At 36.3% G+C, this 20,527-nt stretch overlaps 1 protein-coding gene across 1 annotated transcript in view; it reads left to right on the forward strand.

Moving 5' to 3' along the window:
• Positions 1-20,527, forward strand: part of snrnp200 (small nuclear ribonucleoprotein 200 (U5)) — a 42,393-nt gene that overhangs the window by 4,118 nt on the left and 17,748 nt on the right. Inside the window, exons 10-29 of the mRNA XM_060882488.1 lie at positions 63-143; positions 267-440; positions 4,098-4,235; positions 4,859-5,014; positions 8,186-8,356; positions 8,449-8,642; positions 9,999-10,122; positions 11,168-11,317; positions 11,538-11,648; positions 11,997-12,128; positions 15,776-15,964; positions 16,117-16,314; positions 17,085-17,237; positions 17,549-17,629; positions 17,730-17,813; positions 17,945-18,051; positions 18,208-18,326; positions 18,424-18,578; positions 19,089-19,278; positions 19,351-19,524. Of these exons, the coding sequence (XP_060738471.1) occupies positions 63-143; positions 267-440; positions 4,098-4,235; positions 4,859-5,014; positions 8,186-8,356; positions 8,449-8,642; positions 9,999-10,122; positions 11,168-11,317; positions 11,538-11,648; positions 11,997-12,128; positions 15,776-15,964; positions 16,117-16,314; positions 17,085-17,237; positions 17,549-17,629; positions 17,730-17,813; positions 17,945-18,051; positions 18,208-18,326; positions 18,424-18,578; positions 19,089-19,278; positions 19,351-19,524 (2,881 nt within the window). The remainder of the gene's footprint in view (positions 1-62; positions 144-266; positions 441-4,097; positions 4,236-4,858; positions 5,015-8,185; positions 8,357-8,448; positions 8,643-9,998; positions 10,123-11,167; positions 11,318-11,537; positions 11,649-11,996; positions 12,129-15,775; positions 15,965-16,116; positions 16,315-17,084; positions 17,238-17,548; positions 17,630-17,729; positions 17,814-17,944; positions 18,052-18,207; positions 18,327-18,423; positions 18,579-19,088; positions 19,279-19,350; positions 19,525-20,527) is intronic.

A 20,527-nucleotide genomic window follows, 5' to 3' on the forward strand; every position in this document is an offset into this window, starting at 1 on the left:
ATCGGCTTGCACATGTTTGGAAGAACAAAACATTAAATACCTACTGCTTTTTTTCCTTGTAGGAGGAAAGATCACGAAGAGAAAGAGTGAGAAAATCTCGTGTTGACAGTGATCTGGAGTCGATGGACATTGATCATGGCCAGGTGGTTTAAAACTTTCAGTTTCAGTTAAATTTTTCTAAACCCTTTTGTTTTTAAACTTGGGTAAAACTGTTGTATTTTAAGGTTGTTTGTTTGAAGTTGTTGTCTGCCATTCTCCCTTTGCAGACCATGGCATCTCGGCATCTGCTAGATCTAGAGGACCTTGCCTTTACCCAGGGCAGTCACTTTATGGCTAACAAGCGCTGCCAGCTGCCTGATGGTTCATTCCGTAAACAGAGGAAAGGTTATGAAGAGGTTCATGTTCCTGCACTTAAACCCAAGCCCTTCTCTGAGGATGAGGTGAGATTATTTTATTATTCTGATTTATTATATTTTATTTTTTTGATGTGAACACAGTCAAACAAACGAGCCAACTGATATACTTTTAGTGGGTGTCCTCACATGAACTGCTTGCTTCAGGGCCTTCCACAATTTCTCTTTTGGATTAAAGTCAGGGCATTGACTTGGCCATTTTAAAACATATTATCTTTGTTCCTCTTTAATCATTCTTTGGTAAACAGACTTGGGTGCTTGTGGTCGTTGTCTTGGTGTATGACCCATTTTTTTTCTTTAGATTCAGTTCATGAACAGATGTCCTGCAATATTCTGGGAATGTACCAATGGTCTTAAACTTCCTCCGTTTGTACAGGATCTATATGATGGAGTCCAAACTCTTAGAGGATTTTGTAACCAAAAATTTTGTACAAAGGATTTCGTACATTTCTAACCAATGTAACCATTACAAAGGCCTGTACAAAAAAGCTTATTTTCAGGCTGTTTTAGATGGAGTTCTATGGAGGATATCAGCATACTATAATTTGTGCAGACCTGCCAACCTTTACGCATTTTGTGTAGCAGATACGCATCAAAGTACGCTGCTACGATTTGTCACTTCAAAATACACATTGTAAAAAAACCATTGACCACCTTCTGAGTTCAACTGTCTGTGCATTTGCGCACCAGGCAATGCGCCTATGGGTGTAACCGCATTGGGCAGCAACCTGGGAAAATAATAATTCGACCAATCATAGCGCTAGTTTAAATCACTTCAACGCTACAAGCGGAGAGCTGTCAAAACAAATGTGGTTTTCATCTGTCTCTGTCCGTCTTCAATTCTTCTTACAGTGACTGTTTTTTACAAGTGGGGACTTAACGTTTCAAAGGTAAATGGCCAGAATTGTGAATTTCATCCATTTTAATAAGCCTGCCGAACCACAGGCGTCGTTAGACTCCTTTACTGGGGCATGTGTCCGGTGTTGTGCCTCAAGTTTAAGTTTTACGCACAGATCAAGTTTTACTTTATTTGCCAGTATTTATATAGGAAACGTAAGTCATGCCTGTAAACGCATTGCCGTCGTACTTTAACGGAAAAGACAAACTGGCACGAGCACCCAGAAATCAATATCCGTGAGCGTCTGTGTATCCCTTTTATAGCACGCAGTCATGCTATAACATGACGAAACTAATGTAATTTTTTAAATATCAATCGTATTCTGACTCGGTTGTTACTGGCTCCTGTAGATCACATCTGATGGACATCAGATTTTTTTGTGAAAAGCAGGGAAATAGAAGCAGAAAGTAGAAATCATGAGGGAGGTATTATTATATGATCAGCCAGTCAAAACCATAGTGAAGTCTAGAGTCTTGCATTATTGCTGAGAAAATTAACACATGTATGTGTTGTCAGATATGAAGTTACTGTTTAGTTCTTTAGATCTAATTTATGGCAATACATAAAGAGTTGCTAAAATAGTATGCAGATATTATACACAAACGATCAATTTTCCATAGCAATGCTGATTGTGAGAGGGTTAGTCTTGTGGGCAAAAACAAGACCCAGTACAGAGCTAGCATGGGCACTAATGTTCTAAGTGCTTTGGTGGCAAGAAAGGTGAGTTTGGCTGCAAAGGGAGTGGTTTGTCAAATGGAAAACTTCAGTGATGCTCTCCTTAGAAAGGCCAAGTCAGCAGGCTATGAGGCAAAAATATCAATAAGTGCCACAGCTGTTAGGAGTGATGAATGACTGAAAATGGCATCTCATTCTCAGGCAAATATATTTGCTTAAAAGGCCATTACAAGGTTGCTGTGAAAATATCACACGTTTTGAGATTTTATTTATTTTGTTGTCTGATGTGTTCAAGGGACATAGCAGTTTTCAGTTATTTATAAAGTTTAAAAGACCTTTTGAAAGCCCTTTGTTTTTTGTTATTTATACAGTATTTTTATACAGTATGCTATTTGTTGATTTGTTATTTATAATGTACCATGTATTTAAGTAATGTTTAAGAGACATGTTTTTATGTTGCCTTTTCAATAAAAGAGTTCTTCATGGTCTACTTGTATGTTGAATAACTAGATATGGTGGTGAGTGAGAACTATGTGCTAAGTAAAAAGTTGTGATGAGTGAGCATGTGGACTTAATCAACACTGACCAGCAAATGTGCCTGACCTCACGCCGCGTCGCTGCTGCAAGTTACTCAAAAATTTTTTACAAGGTTGGCAGGTCTGTTTGTGTGTGTTTGTATTCAGGATTTCAAAGCCTGAAGACAAAGGTGCACACACAGATGCCTCTGATAACTCCATGAAAAAAAAAAAAAGCCTGAAAAGATTTTTTTTTTCCTTTTCCCCCGCATTTTTGTGTAATTGGTCATTGGCCCTTTTTTTTGGTCAACAGTAAAAATGTAAAATTTCACCTATTAGGGAACAATAAAAAAAGCAAGAATGCATGTTTTTTTTTGCCATGCAATGAAAAAACGTGCTTATAATGGCAGTCATTAAAATCTAATTCTGTACAAAAACTAACAATGCAAAAGCCAAAATTGGTCAACATTGGTCATCTTTGACATATTCAAGACTGTAATTAAAGGTTTAAAAAAAATCAGTTCACTTTTTTATATTTGATTAGAAATGAGGCTGATTACTAGAGAGAAGAAGTGTACAAATATTTATCTTAAGTTTAATTTAGTGGATGATGATGAGTTTGTCCATGAACATCAGGAAAGGGTCGTGTTTTTAGTGTCCACAAGGGTTAAATGTATTATTTTTTGGATAGATGTTAGGTGACCCCAAACTTTATGTTAATAAAAATAAAATGTTTAATAAAACAGCAAATTGTCAATGCAGCAAATTGTCAGTTTCTGACATTGACTGGAAGAAAGTTTCCCCCACTCTTCCATGCAGAATTCTTTCAGCTGTGTGTGATGTTTGAGGGGTTTCTTGCATGCCAGTTCTTTGTGGATTTACTGGTGTATTTTGGGTCGTTGTCGTGTTTCAAGGTCTAGTTCTGCTTCATTTTAGATTTTATTGACAGATGGTCTCACACGTTCCTGAAGGACCTCCTGATACAATGTAGAATTCATAGTGGATTCTATAATGAGCTGGCCAAGTCCTGCTGCAGCAAACAGTCCAAAAACCATAACACTTCCATCTCCGTGTTTCACAGTTGGTATGAGGTTCTTTTACTGAAATGCTTGGAAATTGACATTTCAGGGTGCACAAATTTTTTTCTTTGATTTCCTGTAAATGCATCTCAATGTTTGTGTGTTGAAATGAACTCAGTTGTAATGTTTAAGACAATCCCTTTTTTTTAACATTATGATAAATATTCTACTTTATTAAACTACTGTTGTATAAGACATATCCTGAGATGATATTCTTGTATGTTAGATATAATTTCAGTTTAAAGTAGTTTTTTTTTTTTTTAAATTTACACATTGTAACTAACTTTCAGTGTACAGAAACACGATTTTAATCTTGATTGCTTTCTGCCCACAAGATTTTATTTTTATGAATCTGCCACACTAGAGCAGCATGCTACTTTAAACTAAAATTATGCAGTAGTGTTGTCTAAAAGTAAACCATGTCACCGATGTGTGAAACATATTTTCCATTATATTGTCAGAGGCAAAATCTATTTCATGCTAGTTTTTTACATTTTTAATTGTCCTTCATTTTCAGACTCTTGTGGCTATTGAGAAGATGCCAAAGTACTCTCAAGCAGCGTTTGAGGGGTTTAAAACTTTGAACCGCATCCAAAGCAAGCTGTTCAAGACTACCATGGAGACTGATGGAAATTTATTGGTGTGCGCTCCCACTGTAAGTTTAAATATTTCAATCATGCCATATTTTTCATGTAGTGTTTTTTGCTGATGCATATTTGAGTTTCATATTCTAAATAATGATGTCCAACCATGATTTTTATATATTCTTAAAATTCAACTGTCTGCTAGGTAGCAATGTGAACAGCTGTACGCATATAGTTATTTTAATCTAAACTCCTAATTTTGAAGCTGCCCCTGAACAGAGGGGCTTGTAAGAGATGGCTCTGCCCCTTGCTGTGGCCTTCTCTATTCAATGTAAAAGCTTAGGAATGCAAAGGTGCACCTTTTGCTTAAAGTAGTCATGGCAGATCATATAAGACCAAAAGTTCCTACAGTTGCTACTGGCATGGCATAAGCTATGTAACTCTTATCACAACCCACAAGAGCCTTAACATAAACAGTTTCTCTGAATTCCTGACAAGAATAACTGTCCTGATGGTAACTTTGCAAAGCTTAAACTGTATATCCTTTATATATGAAAATTTATATCCAGCCAGTCAACACATCTTTGCAAAACACTTTACAGTTCTTATGTCAGTAGAACATTTGTTTTGAAATGGTTTTGATGTGTAAGGGAGCAAATTTGTTTGCTCATTTATGCCTCTCTCTGACTCTTAGGGAGCTGGTAAAACTAATGTTGCACTGATGGCCATGCTCAGAGAAATTGGCAAGCACATCAACATGGATGGCACCATCAACGTAGATGACTTCAAAATCATTTATGTTGCTCCTATGCGTTCACTTGTACAGGAAATGGTGGGCAGTTTTGGAAAGGTAGGACTATCAAAAGCAGCATATGCTATTTTAAATTGCTTTTTAGCTGTGATTTGATTCCTGTTGTTTTTCATGCCAGCATAACACTTTGGTCATGTACAAAGGGTGGAAGCATTAATCTGGAGACTTGAATCTTCACAGTAAATGAATAATTGCAGATATTCTGCAGATGGAGAACTGATTTTCTGTTTTGGCGTTGTCACTGCTATTCTTTTCTTTTTAACTATATTTGTGAAATTCAACAACGTGTACAACTTATCGGTCTCAATATGTACATTCCATCCACAATCTACAGTGTAGGTTCTTGTTTTGCCAGGATGTTAGGACTTAAATGTAACATTAAGAACTAATCATACCTTTTTTTTTTTTTTTTTTTTTTGGTTTATTCTTTTCAGCTTCATCTTTCAGTTAGATAGTTAGTCACACTAAGTGTATCTTCAATGATGTTCCAGTATTATTGAATAAACTTATATATCAGGGTTTTTCCTGGGTCAAAATTGGTCTTCGGTTGTGGCTGACCGAAATGGTCATTCACACACAGCGTAATTTTAGTGTAATTTGAAAAATAGTGTAATTTTTTACCATATGAAATTAACAGCTAGCTAGCAACAGCTTGCTTTGTGCTTTTTATCTAGTTTCATCTCACTCCAGTCTAACTTTAAACTAAATGATTTTATAGGTAATTTACTACACATTGTCATAGGCCTATCCATACTGTGGATTATTAAGGCTAAATTTTACTAAACACCCTTGCTAAATAGGGTAAGCACACTTACTTTCTCATTTCATGTGCATGTTCTTCTAAGAAGTAATGATTTGTTATACACCGATTGACACTCACGGGCAGACCAATTGCTTTAACCATTCATTATAATGAATCGGCTCAAAGGAGTCATTAGGTCGAGAATCGGACTTTAGCGGACGTGTTGTGTGGGAATCCTGGCTGTTAGGACATCGCGAAAGATTTGTCAACACACACAAAACACTTCAAAACTGGATTAATTTTTTATTTTTTTTTTTGCGTTTATTTAAAGTTATGTCAGCTGCATGTGCGGAATGCGTCACAAGTTGTAAGAGAAGATAAGGCAACGTTTTTTTTTTTGTTTTTTTTTTGTTTTTGTTTTTTTTTGACTGCAATTCATACCCAGCGGTAATTCAGCAAAAAATATTCTCTGAATGCACCACGTGAAACATGGATTCGGTCTTCCGACCTTTAGGATCAGTTTATTTTGTTGCGAGGGAGAGAGCAAAGACAGAACTGAAGACGGAGCGTGCTCGGGTGGGGGTGGGGGGCGCTGTGCTTGTTCTCTCCATCAGTAGCCTGCTTCACTCACAAAACCGAATTACAGATCAAATAAAGCTTTGGCGGGACAAATCGTTTTGGCGGCCGCCAAAAAATTTTCAATGTAGGAAAAACCCTGTATATACAGGTGCATCTCAAAAAACTATGTATATTCTAGACTCATTGTATGTAAACTTAAAAAGTTCCAAGTTTGGTGTCAAAATATGAGTATTTCATTTCCACTTTAAGCAAATCACTTTTTATGCAACATAAATTCCACAACTCTCAGGCAGGTTCAGTACACACTACCACATTCATGGGGTGGACGGCTGACTGAACAGTTGTCCAGAAGATAATCAGTGACACCCTTCATGAGGATGGTAACCCACAAAAAATCATTGCTAAAATGGACTGGCTATTCAGAGTGCTGTATTACTAGCATACATACGTATTACTAGTATAACACTAGCATATCTAGTGTTAATGTATTAAATAAGAGAGACTACAAAGCACTTTTGTACGTCACTCTGGTAATGCCGGGTAAGTTGACTGGAAGGGTGAAAGTGTGTCAGGAAAAAGAAAAACATGAATGACCGTAGCCTTGAGAAGATTGTCAAGCAAAGCTGATTCAAGAACATGGAGGAAATTCACGAGTAATGGACTGAGGCTGGAGTCAGTTTATTGAGAGCCACATATTTGTATATTATTATATTTGTAGTAATACTTCTAATGTCATTGTATTGTATATTTTCTGCTACTTATGTTGGTAATGATTCCTCATGGGGATTACTTTTTTTAGTGTGTGTAGTTCTTATCTCTGTACATAGTGACTGCTACCTTTTTTCTCTGCTACGTTCTCAGCAATTTTTGTGTGCACCACAATACTTCTGGTGCAAATTTCTTCTTCCATCAAGTTTGTCCTGTCGTCAATAAATCCTCATATTTTGACAATTTATTTATGATTGACAACTATAAAATCTTGTTGCTAGAAATGCGACAGCCATATTGTCGCTGTCGGGCGGAAACCTTGTATGTCCAAATTTGGTCAATTTCATATTTTTTCACATATTGATGCTATTGGTCAGTCCCCACGTGGGTCTGCTATTTTTACAAGTTATTAACCAATCTAAAGTCTTGAAAATAGCTTGAGTGCAAATCTCATAACTCCATTGGACACTTCAACTGTCCACCTCTTCCTCACTTAGCGGTTTATTTCTCCTCAAGAAGAGTCTCAGCGAATCAACACGTCTTCTGAGGTAAATGTCTTCAAAACACTGGGCTCAAAGAAGAAAAAATCTTGACCCCCGCTAGTTCTGGCGCTCATCTGAGGACAGGAATTTAGCGCAAGACAGTCCACTGCAACGCGGACTAAACACTGTGCACTGCAGATAAGGCCATGCCAGTAGCAACTGCAGGACCTTTTGTTCTTATATGATCTGCCATGACTACTTTAAGCAAAAGGTGCACCTTTGCATTCCTGAGCTTTTACATTGAATAGAGAAGGCCACAGCAAGGGGCAGAGCCATCTCTTACAAGCCCCTCTGTTCAGGGGCAGCTTCAAAAATAACGGTTTTGGAGATACGAGGATTCCGCCCGACAGCGACGATATGCAACTTGAAATGTCTACAAAAGTCGACATTTCGTTTGCTAGTGATTTTTAGGAAGGGGTTAACTTAGTGATTTTATTAATTTTTTTTCCTTAACTTTTGCTGTTATCATTCACTTGGTGTTAGTTTGATAATTTAGTAAATACAGCTGAATAAAACTGAAATACAGCTGAAAAAAGTTGTCTCTTATTTCAGCTTGCAAAGCATCAAAATGTGATTTGGAATAGTGTGATTCTTTTCGATACCCACTGTAACACTGTTCATCATTGTTTTTTGTCATAGCGTTTGGCTAGTTATGGCATAACAGTGTCTGAGCTGACTGGAGATCACCAGCTTTGTAAGGAAGAGATCAATGCTTCCCAGATCATTGTGTGCACCCCTGAGAAGTGGGATATTATCACCCGGAAGGGAGGGGAGCGCACATACACCCAGCTAGTGCGCCTCATCATCATTGTAAGTAGCGTGTTAAATTTTGACATGAATAATGAAGGCACACTGGCAGGGATTTTTTCCACTTTAATTTTTTTTTTTTTTTTTTTTTTTAGGATGAGATACACTTGCTTCACGATGATCGTGGACCAGTTCTGGAGTCTCTGATTGCTCGGACTATCCGAAATGTAGAACTGACTCAGGAAGATGTGCGCCTCATTGGTCTCAGTGCCACACTGCCAAATTATGAGGATGTGGCTACATGCCTTCGTGTAGACCCTGCTAAGGGTCTTTTCTACTTTGATAACAGGTGCGGGTATAGTGAAAATAAATAGCTTTGATTGTATTCACCCAACTCGAACATTCATACATTTTTGTAATGTTGCAACCTGATTTTAAACAGATTTTTTTTTCAATGATTTTCAAATTTTCTGATGTGGAAATGCAAAATATTTAACTGTAACACAGGTTAAACAGAAAAGCAAAGATGTGTTTTGATATACATCCCAAACGTAAAGTTTTTTATTTGCAAACATTTTGCCGGCTGATTTTAGGCTACATTTCTATCTGAAAGTTTTGGAAAAGCAAGGTTAATTATTTTGTTTTTATTATACACTGAAGATGTTTGGCAGGAAAAAGATTGCATTGGATCAAAACATTTCAGGAAATGAAAGCTGAAATTCTGATGTTTGAATGGCAAGGAGAAAAATACTATGCGTAATATCAACTAGAAACAAAGCAGGTCAGCCAAGAAAAATGAAAGAATAGTAAAATGTCACACAAAATGAGTACTGTGTACGGTTGCAAAGCGGTGAAAGTTTCCCGGAAACTTTCAGAAACTTCATCTGGGAAATTAAAATGGGAATTTATAGGATTTAATTAGCAATTTGTGTAAATTTATATAAACTTTATCATATAAAAACATAGAAATTATCTGTGTTATGTTCTGGAGGAATGCACAGTGCATTAGGGGGTATGGCCTCCATAGCTTTGCAGTAGGCAAAGTGCTGTGTGCATGGGATTGATGAACGTGTAGGGTAGAAATTCAATTGAAATTGCAGTTAATCTGGTTTTAACCAAGATTATACTGCAAGATTTTTCAACTACATTCAACATAAAAAACTCAATGACCATACCAAGAGAGTTGATAGGTCAGATTAATGCCATAATGATTGTGTTTGAAGAATTGGTGCACATATATCAATCTTATCAAAAGGTGCAAACCACCTGTCAGCAGTAAGAATCAGAAGGCCAAATTTTAATTCTAAATGAAATAAAAAGATTAGCCACAAAGCGCTTTAACCAATATTAAAGAAAGGAGGTGCTCATGATCCAAAACAACTTCTTCACAAAGCAAGACATTGAAACAAAACACACAAAGTTTCTATGTTTCAGGGATCAGGTTTGATGAACACCAGAATAAAATCATTCACAGCCTAGTTATATGATAGATTTGGAAGAGATTCCCTTCTCGCTCTCGAAGCTTGAAGCATCATTACAAAAACTTAAGACTTTTTTTACTTAAAAAAAGTAATGAGGTAAGGGTCAATCTTTGTGTAAGTGTGGTGTTTTATTTGTGTTTTTTAAATTTTTTGACTAATTTAAATAAAGCCTGCAAAATAATTACAAAAGCCTAACATTTTTTGCCTTCCCCACATTTCTGTAGTTTTCGACCTGTGCCATTAGAACAGACATATGTAGGAATCACAGAGAAGAAGGCAATCAAGCGTTTCCAGATCATGAATGAGATTGTCTATGAGAAGATAATGGAACATGCTGGAAAGAATCAGGTAACGCTAAATCTGAATTATACAGGCCTCATTTAGACACAAAGTTTAACTTGGTTAATTGCATTTCATTTGTAAGCAAATTTAATAATAGATTTTTACCCAAATATGCACATATTAATGAACTGAATGTAACTGAAAGGCCTTCAAGATCTGCTTCGTATTCAGAGTTTGTCTGCCTGCTATCCAAATATATATATGTATATATATGTATTTATATGTGTGTGTGTGTGTGTGTATATATATGTGTATATATATGTGTATATATATGTGTATATATGTGTGTATATATATATATATATATATATATATATATATATATATATATATACATATATATATATATATATATATATATATATATATATATATATGTATGTATATATATATATATATATATATATATATATATATATGTATGTATATATATATACATATATGTATATATGTGTATGTGTGTAAATATTTGTGTATATATATGTGTATATATATGTGTATATATATGTGTGTGTATATATATATATATATATATATATATATATATATATATATATATATATACACATATATATTACACACACGCACACACCCAGTATGTACCCAGAATTCTGATAGTTTAGTAATTTCTACCTACAATCCAGAAGAAAAAAAAATCAGGTGTAAAACATTTTTTGGGCACTTCTGATATGTAGGTTCTTAAATGGATTCAAGAGACCTCCAGAGTTTCCTGAAGCATAACCGGTTGGACCATGATTTTGCACTGGTGCACCATAGATAATCGTTATCAGTTATTTTCCATGTTCATGAAATCTAATGACTATTAATACAAATAATGATTAAATTATATGTCTAAAAAATAGCCAGAGTAGTACTGAATAGTTTGATATTTAAACCCTTGGAATATGTTTGTGAAAATTTATTATTATTATTATTTCTATTACTACTATTTTAAGCAATTGAAAGAGTCCTTGGCTAGAAAAAGTCTGAGACCTTATTTCAGATCAGTTTCATGTTTGATTGCTAACCTGCAAAATCTTTTCCACCTCAGGTCTTGATATTTGTCCATTCACGGAAGGAGACGGGGAAGACTGCACGAGCAATCAGGGATATGTGTCTGGAGAAAGACACATTAGGACTTTTCCTTCGAGAAGGTTCTGCCTCGACAGAGGTCCTAAGAACTGAGGCCGAACAATGCAAGGTCAGCCTTTTCTCTTGTTGTGTACTTAAGCTTTAAACTTTTTAACACTCATATCTATTAACAAGGTGCACTTGTTTGGTTCAAGGATAAATGAGATTTGTGAATACCTTACAATTATTACAAGCTAGTTCAATTTAAATACACCAATCAATTAAACATATTATGAAGTTATTAATTAAAAAAAATCAATTATGTACCTTTCATTTGATTAATAATGTAGAATCTGGAGCTAAAGGATCTGTTGCCATATGGATTTGCCATCCATCATGCTGGCATGACTAGAGTGGACAGAACATTGGTTGAGGATCTTTTTGCAGATAGACATATACAGGTAGGTTTCCAGGTCCAAATAAATTCATTCTGACTGCAGGTTTGAAATTAATTATTTGTACATGTAATAAACTGGGATTACTTTAATTCTTTCTGTTCTGTATACTGTATGTGATCTCCTAGAAAGTTATAAGATGTATGTAGGGAACATAGTTTATGGTCAACATAGTGGCTTTTTTTAAAAACAGACTTTAAATGAGGTATGTGCAGAGTCTGGTAGCAAAAATACATATTAATTTATTTACTACCTAATATAATTTATATAATTTATATAATTTAATAAACTACCTGCCATTGGAGTTAATGATCCTGGAATGCTACTTTTTGCAACTATACTATTTTGTTTCAGGTACTGGTGTCAACTGCTACACTGGCCTGGGGAGTTAACTTGCCAGCACACACTGTCATCATCAAAGGCACACAGGTGTATAGCCCAGAGAAAGGCAGGTGGACGGAGCTAGGAGCTCTAGACATTTTGCAGGTAAGTCATTCAATAGATCAATGGACTGACTGTACTCTTTTCCTGTGACACATCTATCTTCACCTAACAACGAATGTTGTACTAGAGGAGGATAAAAATCATCATTGGTCATCTTGATTAAGTTTAAAACAGACTGTGGTAAATTGTCAAAGAAAATCCCAATTAGGTTTGTGTCTGTATGTTCAGTTATGTTTCATTAACTACGCATGTGCGTTTTTTTATTTATTTATTTATTTTTTAATTTAATTTAATACGTGTGTGCTGAATGGTGGTGATGTATACTGATAAACAATATAGTGAATTGTTTACCTAAATAGCTGGAGTTATTGACGCCACATTACGAAATTAGGAAAAATTTGATTTTTTTTTTTTTGGAGACGTATCACCGAACTGGACAAAAAAACAAGCGGTTACCATGTCTCTAATGGGTAGAGCAAGGGGCTGTGCTTTTGAAATTTCCGCTGAGGATTTTAATGCTGACACTGGTATGCAAACACTTTTTAGTGAAATTGTGTTTTTAAAGCAAGAAAAGGCTCAACAACACAAAGTATGCACAGACATTACACAAGTAGGCCACCACAGAGTGAGTTACTAAAAATAGAAGTGCAAGACCTTTTAGACTTGGTGATGGCAAAGTTGTTCATTCCATACGGAAAATTGTCCCTGCAGATATTCCAATGCTCTTAAACAAGACTTTGTTGAAAAAAAACAAGTGAAGTTCTGGACATTGTGCATGAAAGCAGCAATTTTCAAACAACCTGTTAAACTTTAACACCTTCAGGACATTACTGTGTGAATTTGAGAGATGACAATCACGTGGGATTGATAATTCCGACTGTAAAAAAAAAAATGCTAAATTGGGCATTAATGTAAAGAACTCTATGCACAATGTGCATGGTTTTAGTCCTTACCCATTAGTATTTGCCCAAATCTGCCCTCAGTCCTCACTAACAAGCCCCAGGCTTTGGAAACAAGCAGGAATACTTAGTTAAACAAATTACCACACTAAATGCAATGAGAAAAGGATTCACAGAAGCTGAACGCTCAGAGAATTAGGAGAGACCTTTGTAAGCAACTGCAGCCCGATCATGACCGATATGAAACGGGAGACACAGCGTATTGTAAACAAACAGATTGTACCAAGTGGAAAGGTCCAGGGGTGGTCATAGGCCAAGATGGCATGGTTGTGTTTGTCAAGCCTGGTGAAATCTATGTCCGTGTCCATCAGTCAACCTGAGAAGGGATGACCCACAAAGAAGACTGGAGGAGACAGGGAACAGATGAAAACCCCAGAGTAACACCAGCAGCATATCTCCGTGACCTTGACAATGAGGAAATGACACCAGCAAATGGGGAACCTCTTAATGTTCAATGTGAACCTTCTACCTACTTCAGTGAGGAGAGGAGAAAATCTTGCTCAGTCACAACTGCCGCAAACCTGATCATCCAAGGACAGTTAAGGTCTGAGACTGAAAACAGGCCAAATAGTTAAATACACAGATAGTCAAAGATGGTTAAATACACAGATGTGGCATATCCATCTTCTGCTTCTAGCACAAAGCATGCTACTGTTCAGACTCTGCATTGGACAAATAAACTTATAAGAAAACTGAAATCAAGTGAAATCATTCTTTGGTTTCAGTACTTAGGATAAAACAGTTCTCTTAAATTAGCGGTGTACAGGGATATCTCAGTGGGAAATCTCCCGGATGGTGTCACACAAGGTGGACATTTGATTATGCTCATGGGAGATAATGGAACATTTTCTCCTATATCTTGGCAGTGAAAACGGATCAGGAGAGTTGTACGGATTACCTTAGGTAGGAAAGACTTGCAGATGTAATTGACTGCGTTTTTCCTGGCTACACATTACTCTGAGTTTGCCTCTGGTGACTGCTCATGCACAAATTTACCCATTATGTGTGTGTAACAATCATTCCCTTCTCGATGCTCTCAAATCTACAAAATCTGTCACAAAAAGACTCCTCAGCACAGGCATTTATCTCACAGACTGAATGAATTTGACTAGACATAATCAAAACAAGCAAACTATTGCCATTCAAACTATGACTATAAAGTTAATCCTGTTATTACAATAGCAAATCGTCGCTGTCGGGCGGAAACCTCATATGTCCAAATTTTGTCAATTTCATATTTTTTCACATATCGATGCTACTGGTCAGTCCCCACTTGGGTCTGTTATTTTTACAAGTTATTCTAAAGTCTTGAAAATAGCTTGAGTGCAAATCTCTTAACTCCATTGTACACTTCAACTGTCCACCTCTTCCTCACTCCACGGGAGAGCTTCGCGGCATATTTCTCCTCAAGATTAAGAGTCGCAACGAATCAACATGTCTTAAAGTGATATCTAATGTGATTTTCGTGGGGCTCAAAGAAAAAAAATATTGACCCCCGCTAGTTCTGGTGCTCGTCGAGGACAGGAATTTAGCGCAAGACAATCCACTGCAACGCGGACTAAACCCTGTGCATTGCAGATAAGAGGATTGTATCTTACAATGTCAAGGCAAACCGTTATGTTCAACAAGTAGCTTGCCTTTGTAGCTCATCACTTTAAGCAAGCTGGCTGGCTTTTTGCCTTGTTATTATAGGTAAACATGCCGTATAATGTAGTGAAACGATAATTTGACCTTTTATTAATTTTATTTTTTGGGTGAACTATTCCTTTAACTATGATTTTATCTATGTTTATCTGTTATTGATGTATTTTTAAATATCTATTTATTACTGCTTATTATACATGTTCATTGACGTTTTAAAATGTTTTTTTATAATATTTGAATTAAATTGAATGTTTTGGATACCACTATTAAATTATTGTTTTTATTATTGTTTTACTGACTTTAAGTCAGCCTACTTATAGACAATGCCTCTCTTGGCACTGTGCATGTAAAACACTGTTTTACCCTAACAAGTGAAAATAGCTTCTGTGCAGAAAGAAACCCGTGAGCCACGAAGGTAGGTTTGCGAGCAGATTAGACTAATTTCCACCTATTAGACAGCCTAATCAGCTTATCATGTTTTGTATTGCGTCACTTATAGCTCTTAAACCTTTTAAAATAGAGTTTAGAAAGATGTATGTAACTACAGTCATTAGCTTTAGTTAACTATTGAAGCCTTGTCTCTTGTAAAAAGGCTCAACGTGACCGCAGACTTTATTGAACACTGCTGGCAGCAGCGACGTCTGTGTCCGTACAATTCTTATCAATGACAGCATAATCTCGTATCTCCCTGCTCCCAAGTCATAAAGCTTGTATCTCCGATAAAACGTGACTTTGGGAAAATGATGTTAATGTTGGTACACAACAGTATATGATGGCAATATAAGGTATAATAGCAACTTTAACGATACAATGTTTAATAACTCAAAAAAATACGGCGTTTTTTTAATTTCCTGAAAAATAATGGTTTTGGATATACGAGGATTCCGCCCGACAGCAACGAAATGCTTATGTTCTAAATCTCAACAATATTTTCCTCAAAGAAAAAAGGAGAGATGAAGTTGTTTCTTTAACTGTGCATGTGCAGGGCATTTTTTAAAATTGTGTGTGCTTGGTTTTGTTTGTTTGTCTTGTTTTGTATTGCCACTTTACTCTCCTCTCTTAAATTTTCATTTCTCTGTGCTTCAGATGCTGGGGCGTGCAGGACGCCCACAGTACGACTCTAAAGGAGAGGGCATTTTGATCACATCCCATGGAGAACTGCAGTATTACCTGTCTCTGCTTAACCAGCAGTTGCCTATAGAGAGTCAAATGTTAGGCAAACTCCCAGACATGCTCAATGCTGAGATTGTGCTGGGCAATGTCCAGAATGCTAAAGTAAGGCTTCTATATGCACCCAAAATAGTTGTTCATGACAGTTTTACCATTGTAAACATAAAAAAAAAAAAAAAAATGTAAACAATCGTTTATATGGAAAATTGTTTTATATAATGTTTCTGGAATCTTTTATCTTATTTTTATTATCTCAGGATGCAGTGAACTGGATGGGTTATACTTATTTGTATGTGCGGATGCTGCGTAACCCAACACTCTATGGGGTTTCCCATGATGAACGCAACACCGATCCCCTGCTGGAGTTGCGTAGAATGGATCTTGTGCACACTGCTGCCACTGTACTGGAGAAGAGCAACCTGACTAAATATGATAAGAGGACTGGTAGCTTCCAGGTGAATAGTGGCCTAGTTATTGCTAAATATTTTTTTCATAATGGATATAAACACCAATCTTTAAGACTGATGTACATTCAACACTAAATAAGACATTATGAATGTATCCCATCTTTTACTAGAGTAGCTGTAACTGCTGGGAAAGAAAAGATGAAGAAAATTGCTAAGCTAAATTTAAAGTCGATCATTTTGAGTCATTTTTGTTTTCAGTGATGGTCAAACCACTGAGGTAATATAGAATACCAATATTTATTTATTAAAGAACAATGCATTTAACATTTAATTACATTTTTAACTAAACAGTCAAAAACTTATGTCTGGCAAACTTTATTTGCAGATTGCCTCAAATGTTCCAAGTGCTGTTTTTGTTATAAATTTCATTAGAAAAAAAGTATCTGGTGCGCGATTGACCTGTATATAGCTGTTATAATGTAAGTGCTAAAAGAATTAGCCTCTGTCAGAACTTTTCTTTTTAAGAGAATGCTTGAAGATTTTCCATTTATTTTATCATCTCTTAACATTAAATATCGCTATATATAAAACATGTTTGTAATACATGCAATAAATGTAATGTCATTCTGATTTATTAGACTGAGCAGTATAAATATGTATTCAGATCCTTGCTGCTGCAGCAACATAATCAACATTTAAGTATTCAATGCTATTGAATGTCCTTTTTGTATAGACAAAAGTAAATATTACCCACATAGGGTTTACTTATAAACAAGCTGTGATAGAAAATTTGTTACCTAATCCAACCATTTTCTTAGATGACGGACTTGGGCCGCATTGCCAGTCACTTTTACATCACACATGATTCCGTAATGACTTATAATCAGCTGCTTAAACCTACACTCAGTGAAATTGAGCTCTTCAGGGTGTTCTCCCTCTCCTCTGAATTCAGGAACATCACTGTGAGAGAGGTAATTTCATCATTCTACATTTCCCAGCTAACAATTTTTTTAAATTTATTTACTAATTTGTTTTTTATTTAAAATCTCTAGCATTTTTTTCCTCTAAAAATGTTGTAGCATTTTTTTTTGACAACTCACTTTGCCAACAACTGAACTGTGAGCATAAAAGCTCTTGATAGCAATTCATTTCTAGATAAGTACATGTGCTCAATGTCTGTCTGATACTGTTGTTGATTCATTTTTTTCAGCTTATTATGATGATGCTAATATAATTGATAGGTTCTATTTAGCAAGAAACATGTTTGGTTTTTGACTAACAGGAGGAGAAGCTTGAACTACAGAAACTTCTGGAAAGGGTGCCAATTCCAGTGAAGGAGAGTATTGAGGAGCCTAGTGCTAAGGTGGGTTGGTGTATAGGTGTGTGTGTGTGTGTGTGTGTGTGTGTAAAGCTGTTTCAAACCCATTATGTTTGTGCTCAAAATGTATAATGTGTTTTGTTAGATAAATGTGCTGCTTCAGGCTTATATCTCCCAACTTAAGCTGGAAGGTTTTGCTCTAATGGCCGACATGGTCTATGTCACCCAGGCAAGTTTACAAAAAAAATGTATTTTTTTATTTTTACTCAATTTAACAAACCACCCCACATTATTTTAATGTGCTGGCAGCACAGGACAGCACTGAAATCCCTATTTTCATTTTGCTCTTTTTATGTCCAGAGTGCAGGTCGGCTTATGAGGGCTATCTTTGAGATTGTTTTGAGCCGAGGCTGGGCACAACTCACTGACAAGACCATGAACCTTTGCAAGATGATTGACAAAAGGATGTAAGTCATTAGGATTTACTACTTCTTGGTTGTTGTTTGTGGGCTTTTTTTTGGTAAATGTTCGGAAACCATATACTTTGCAGGTTGGATTGATTAATGTAATTTGAGGCAAAAAATAATGTATGAAATAATATAATCTGCTTGTCTGTGTCTCAGGTGGCAGTCTATGTCTCCTCTGCGACAGTTCCGCAAACTTCCTGAAGAAGTCATCAAGAAAATTGAGAAAAAAAGCTTTCCATTTGAACGACTGTATGACCTCAACCACAATGAAATTGGTTAGTGCTACATACATAATCTACTTTTGTGCAGATCAAGAACGTTTTTCCTTAACCCATTGTGTGCATGCATTTTAAAATGTGTTTTCCTTTAAAGGCGAATTGATTCGTATGCCCAAGATTGGGAAAACCATACATAAGTATGTGCATCAGTTCCCAAAACTGGACCTGGCAGTGCATCTTCAGCCTATCACTCGGTCCACACTTAAAGTGGAGCTCACAATCACACCAGACTTCCAATGGGATGAAAAGGTCAGTTGGTCATCATGAGTTTAATTCTCTCCATAGTGAATATTAACACCCCCTAGCTTGATTTTGACAGTAAATGCTAGTGTGAGGTGATCTTTATTGTTTGTCGTCAACACATTCAGTAAAATAGTAAATGGAATACAAATATAAAATTTAAGTTCAAAAGTTAACCATCTGGGTGTAAATCTTAGGTTTCCACACAATACGATACTGTTCGTAAGATGACAATTTGATATAATGAATTCAATCACCAGTCTCCAATTCACATTTGCCCAACATTATTCAGATTCTCAGGTTGATCTACAGATGTCTTCTTGGTGGCATGCACAGTGCTCAATTTTACTTCCAATATTCTGTTTACTGCTAACCAATTTAAAAGCAATTGTCATTTCATACCACTCCTTGCTTAGATGGCCACAGTTATACATAGCATATAGTTGACTTATCGAATACATTGGTCTGAAATATTAGATTGTTGCACCCCTATTTGATATTTGTCTTACACGTCCTCAGATACATGGATCATCAGAGGCATTTTGGATCTTGGTGGAAGATGTTGACAGTGAAGTGATCCTACACCATGAATATTTCCTGCTCAAGTCTAAGTATGCTCAGGATGAGCACCTGGTCACCTTTTTTGTTCCTGTATTTGAGCCACTGCCTCCACAGTACTTCATCAGAGTTGCCTCAGACCGTTGGCTTTGTAAGTTAAAGTCTTTAGTTGTGAAGAAGTGAATTTGAAAACATGCTAACAGTTTACACATTTTCATTCTAGCATGCGAAACCCAGCTGCCAGTGTCATTTCGCCACCTGATCTTGCCAGAGAAGTATCCACCTCCAACAGAGCTGCTTGACCTACAACCTCTTCCTGTATCTGCCCTCAGAAATGCTGCATTTGAATGCCTCTACCAAAACATGTTTCCTTTCTTCAATCCTATTCAGACCCAAGGTAACATACATTTTACATATACATTGTGTAGACAACTCCATATACATTGTGTAGACAACACAATACATTGTGTATACAACTCCTAGTGTCAAAAAGGTATAATTATAGGTAAAATGATTAGGAAGAAGCTTTCATCCTACTTACTGTCATCCATCCTACTTGCACATCAGAATTATTGAAAGTACAAATAGCTGAAGGATGAAATGTAAGGTAAAATCGTCCAAAAGACAGACCTAACTCACAGACCAAATGCAGACCAAAGGCTCACAATCACACCAGACTTTCAATGGGATGAAAAGGTCAGTTGGTCAGCATGGGTTTAATTCTCAACACCCCCTAGCTTGATTTTGACACTAAATGCTAGTGTGAGAGGTGATCTTCATTGTTTGTCGTCAACACATTCAAAAAATAATGTGTAAAATAGTAAATACAATACAAATATAAATTTTAAGTTTAAAGTTAAGATGCTAGGAACAAGATGCTATCATGGACACCAAAATCTCACCAAATTTCTACCAGCAGTTTGGAGAGTTTAAGTTTGAAGATTTAACTAGAAAAATCTTCAACGTTCCAGGATGAGAGAGCCATGCCCTTGATAATTTCAGGTTCTTGGCTGACAAGAGTAGAACACAATGTGGTCTTGTATTATTGTAGCCCATCCACCACGTTTTGTGTATGTAAGAGTAACAGCAACAATCCTGTAGGTGCAAATGCCTTGTTAATTAGAAAGTTCAAAGAAAGAATATAGTAACTCAGTGTTTTTAAGCACCATTCCATGTAAACCTTAGTAATTCACAGAAAAACATGGAGTAAAGCCGCCTTCACACTGCACACGACAAACGGACACGACTGTCGGATTTGGCCCCCTAGTGACAGTCGCCCGGAATATGCAATATAATCGTGTAGACGTCAACATGGGAGAGAAGTTAATTCTCGCGGTCTCGGAAAACCCATTATTAGATGATCGTGAAAAAAATGTTCTCCATTAAGGCGCAACTCTTGC

Source organism: Tachysurus vachellii, chromosome 11 (genome assembly GCF_030014155.1).
Source record: "Tachysurus vachellii isolate PV-2020 chromosome 11, HZAU_Pvac_v1, whole genome shotgun sequence".
Classification (NCBI taxonomy): Eukaryota; Metazoa; Chordata; class Actinopteri; order Siluriformes; family Bagridae; genus Tachysurus; species Tachysurus vachellii.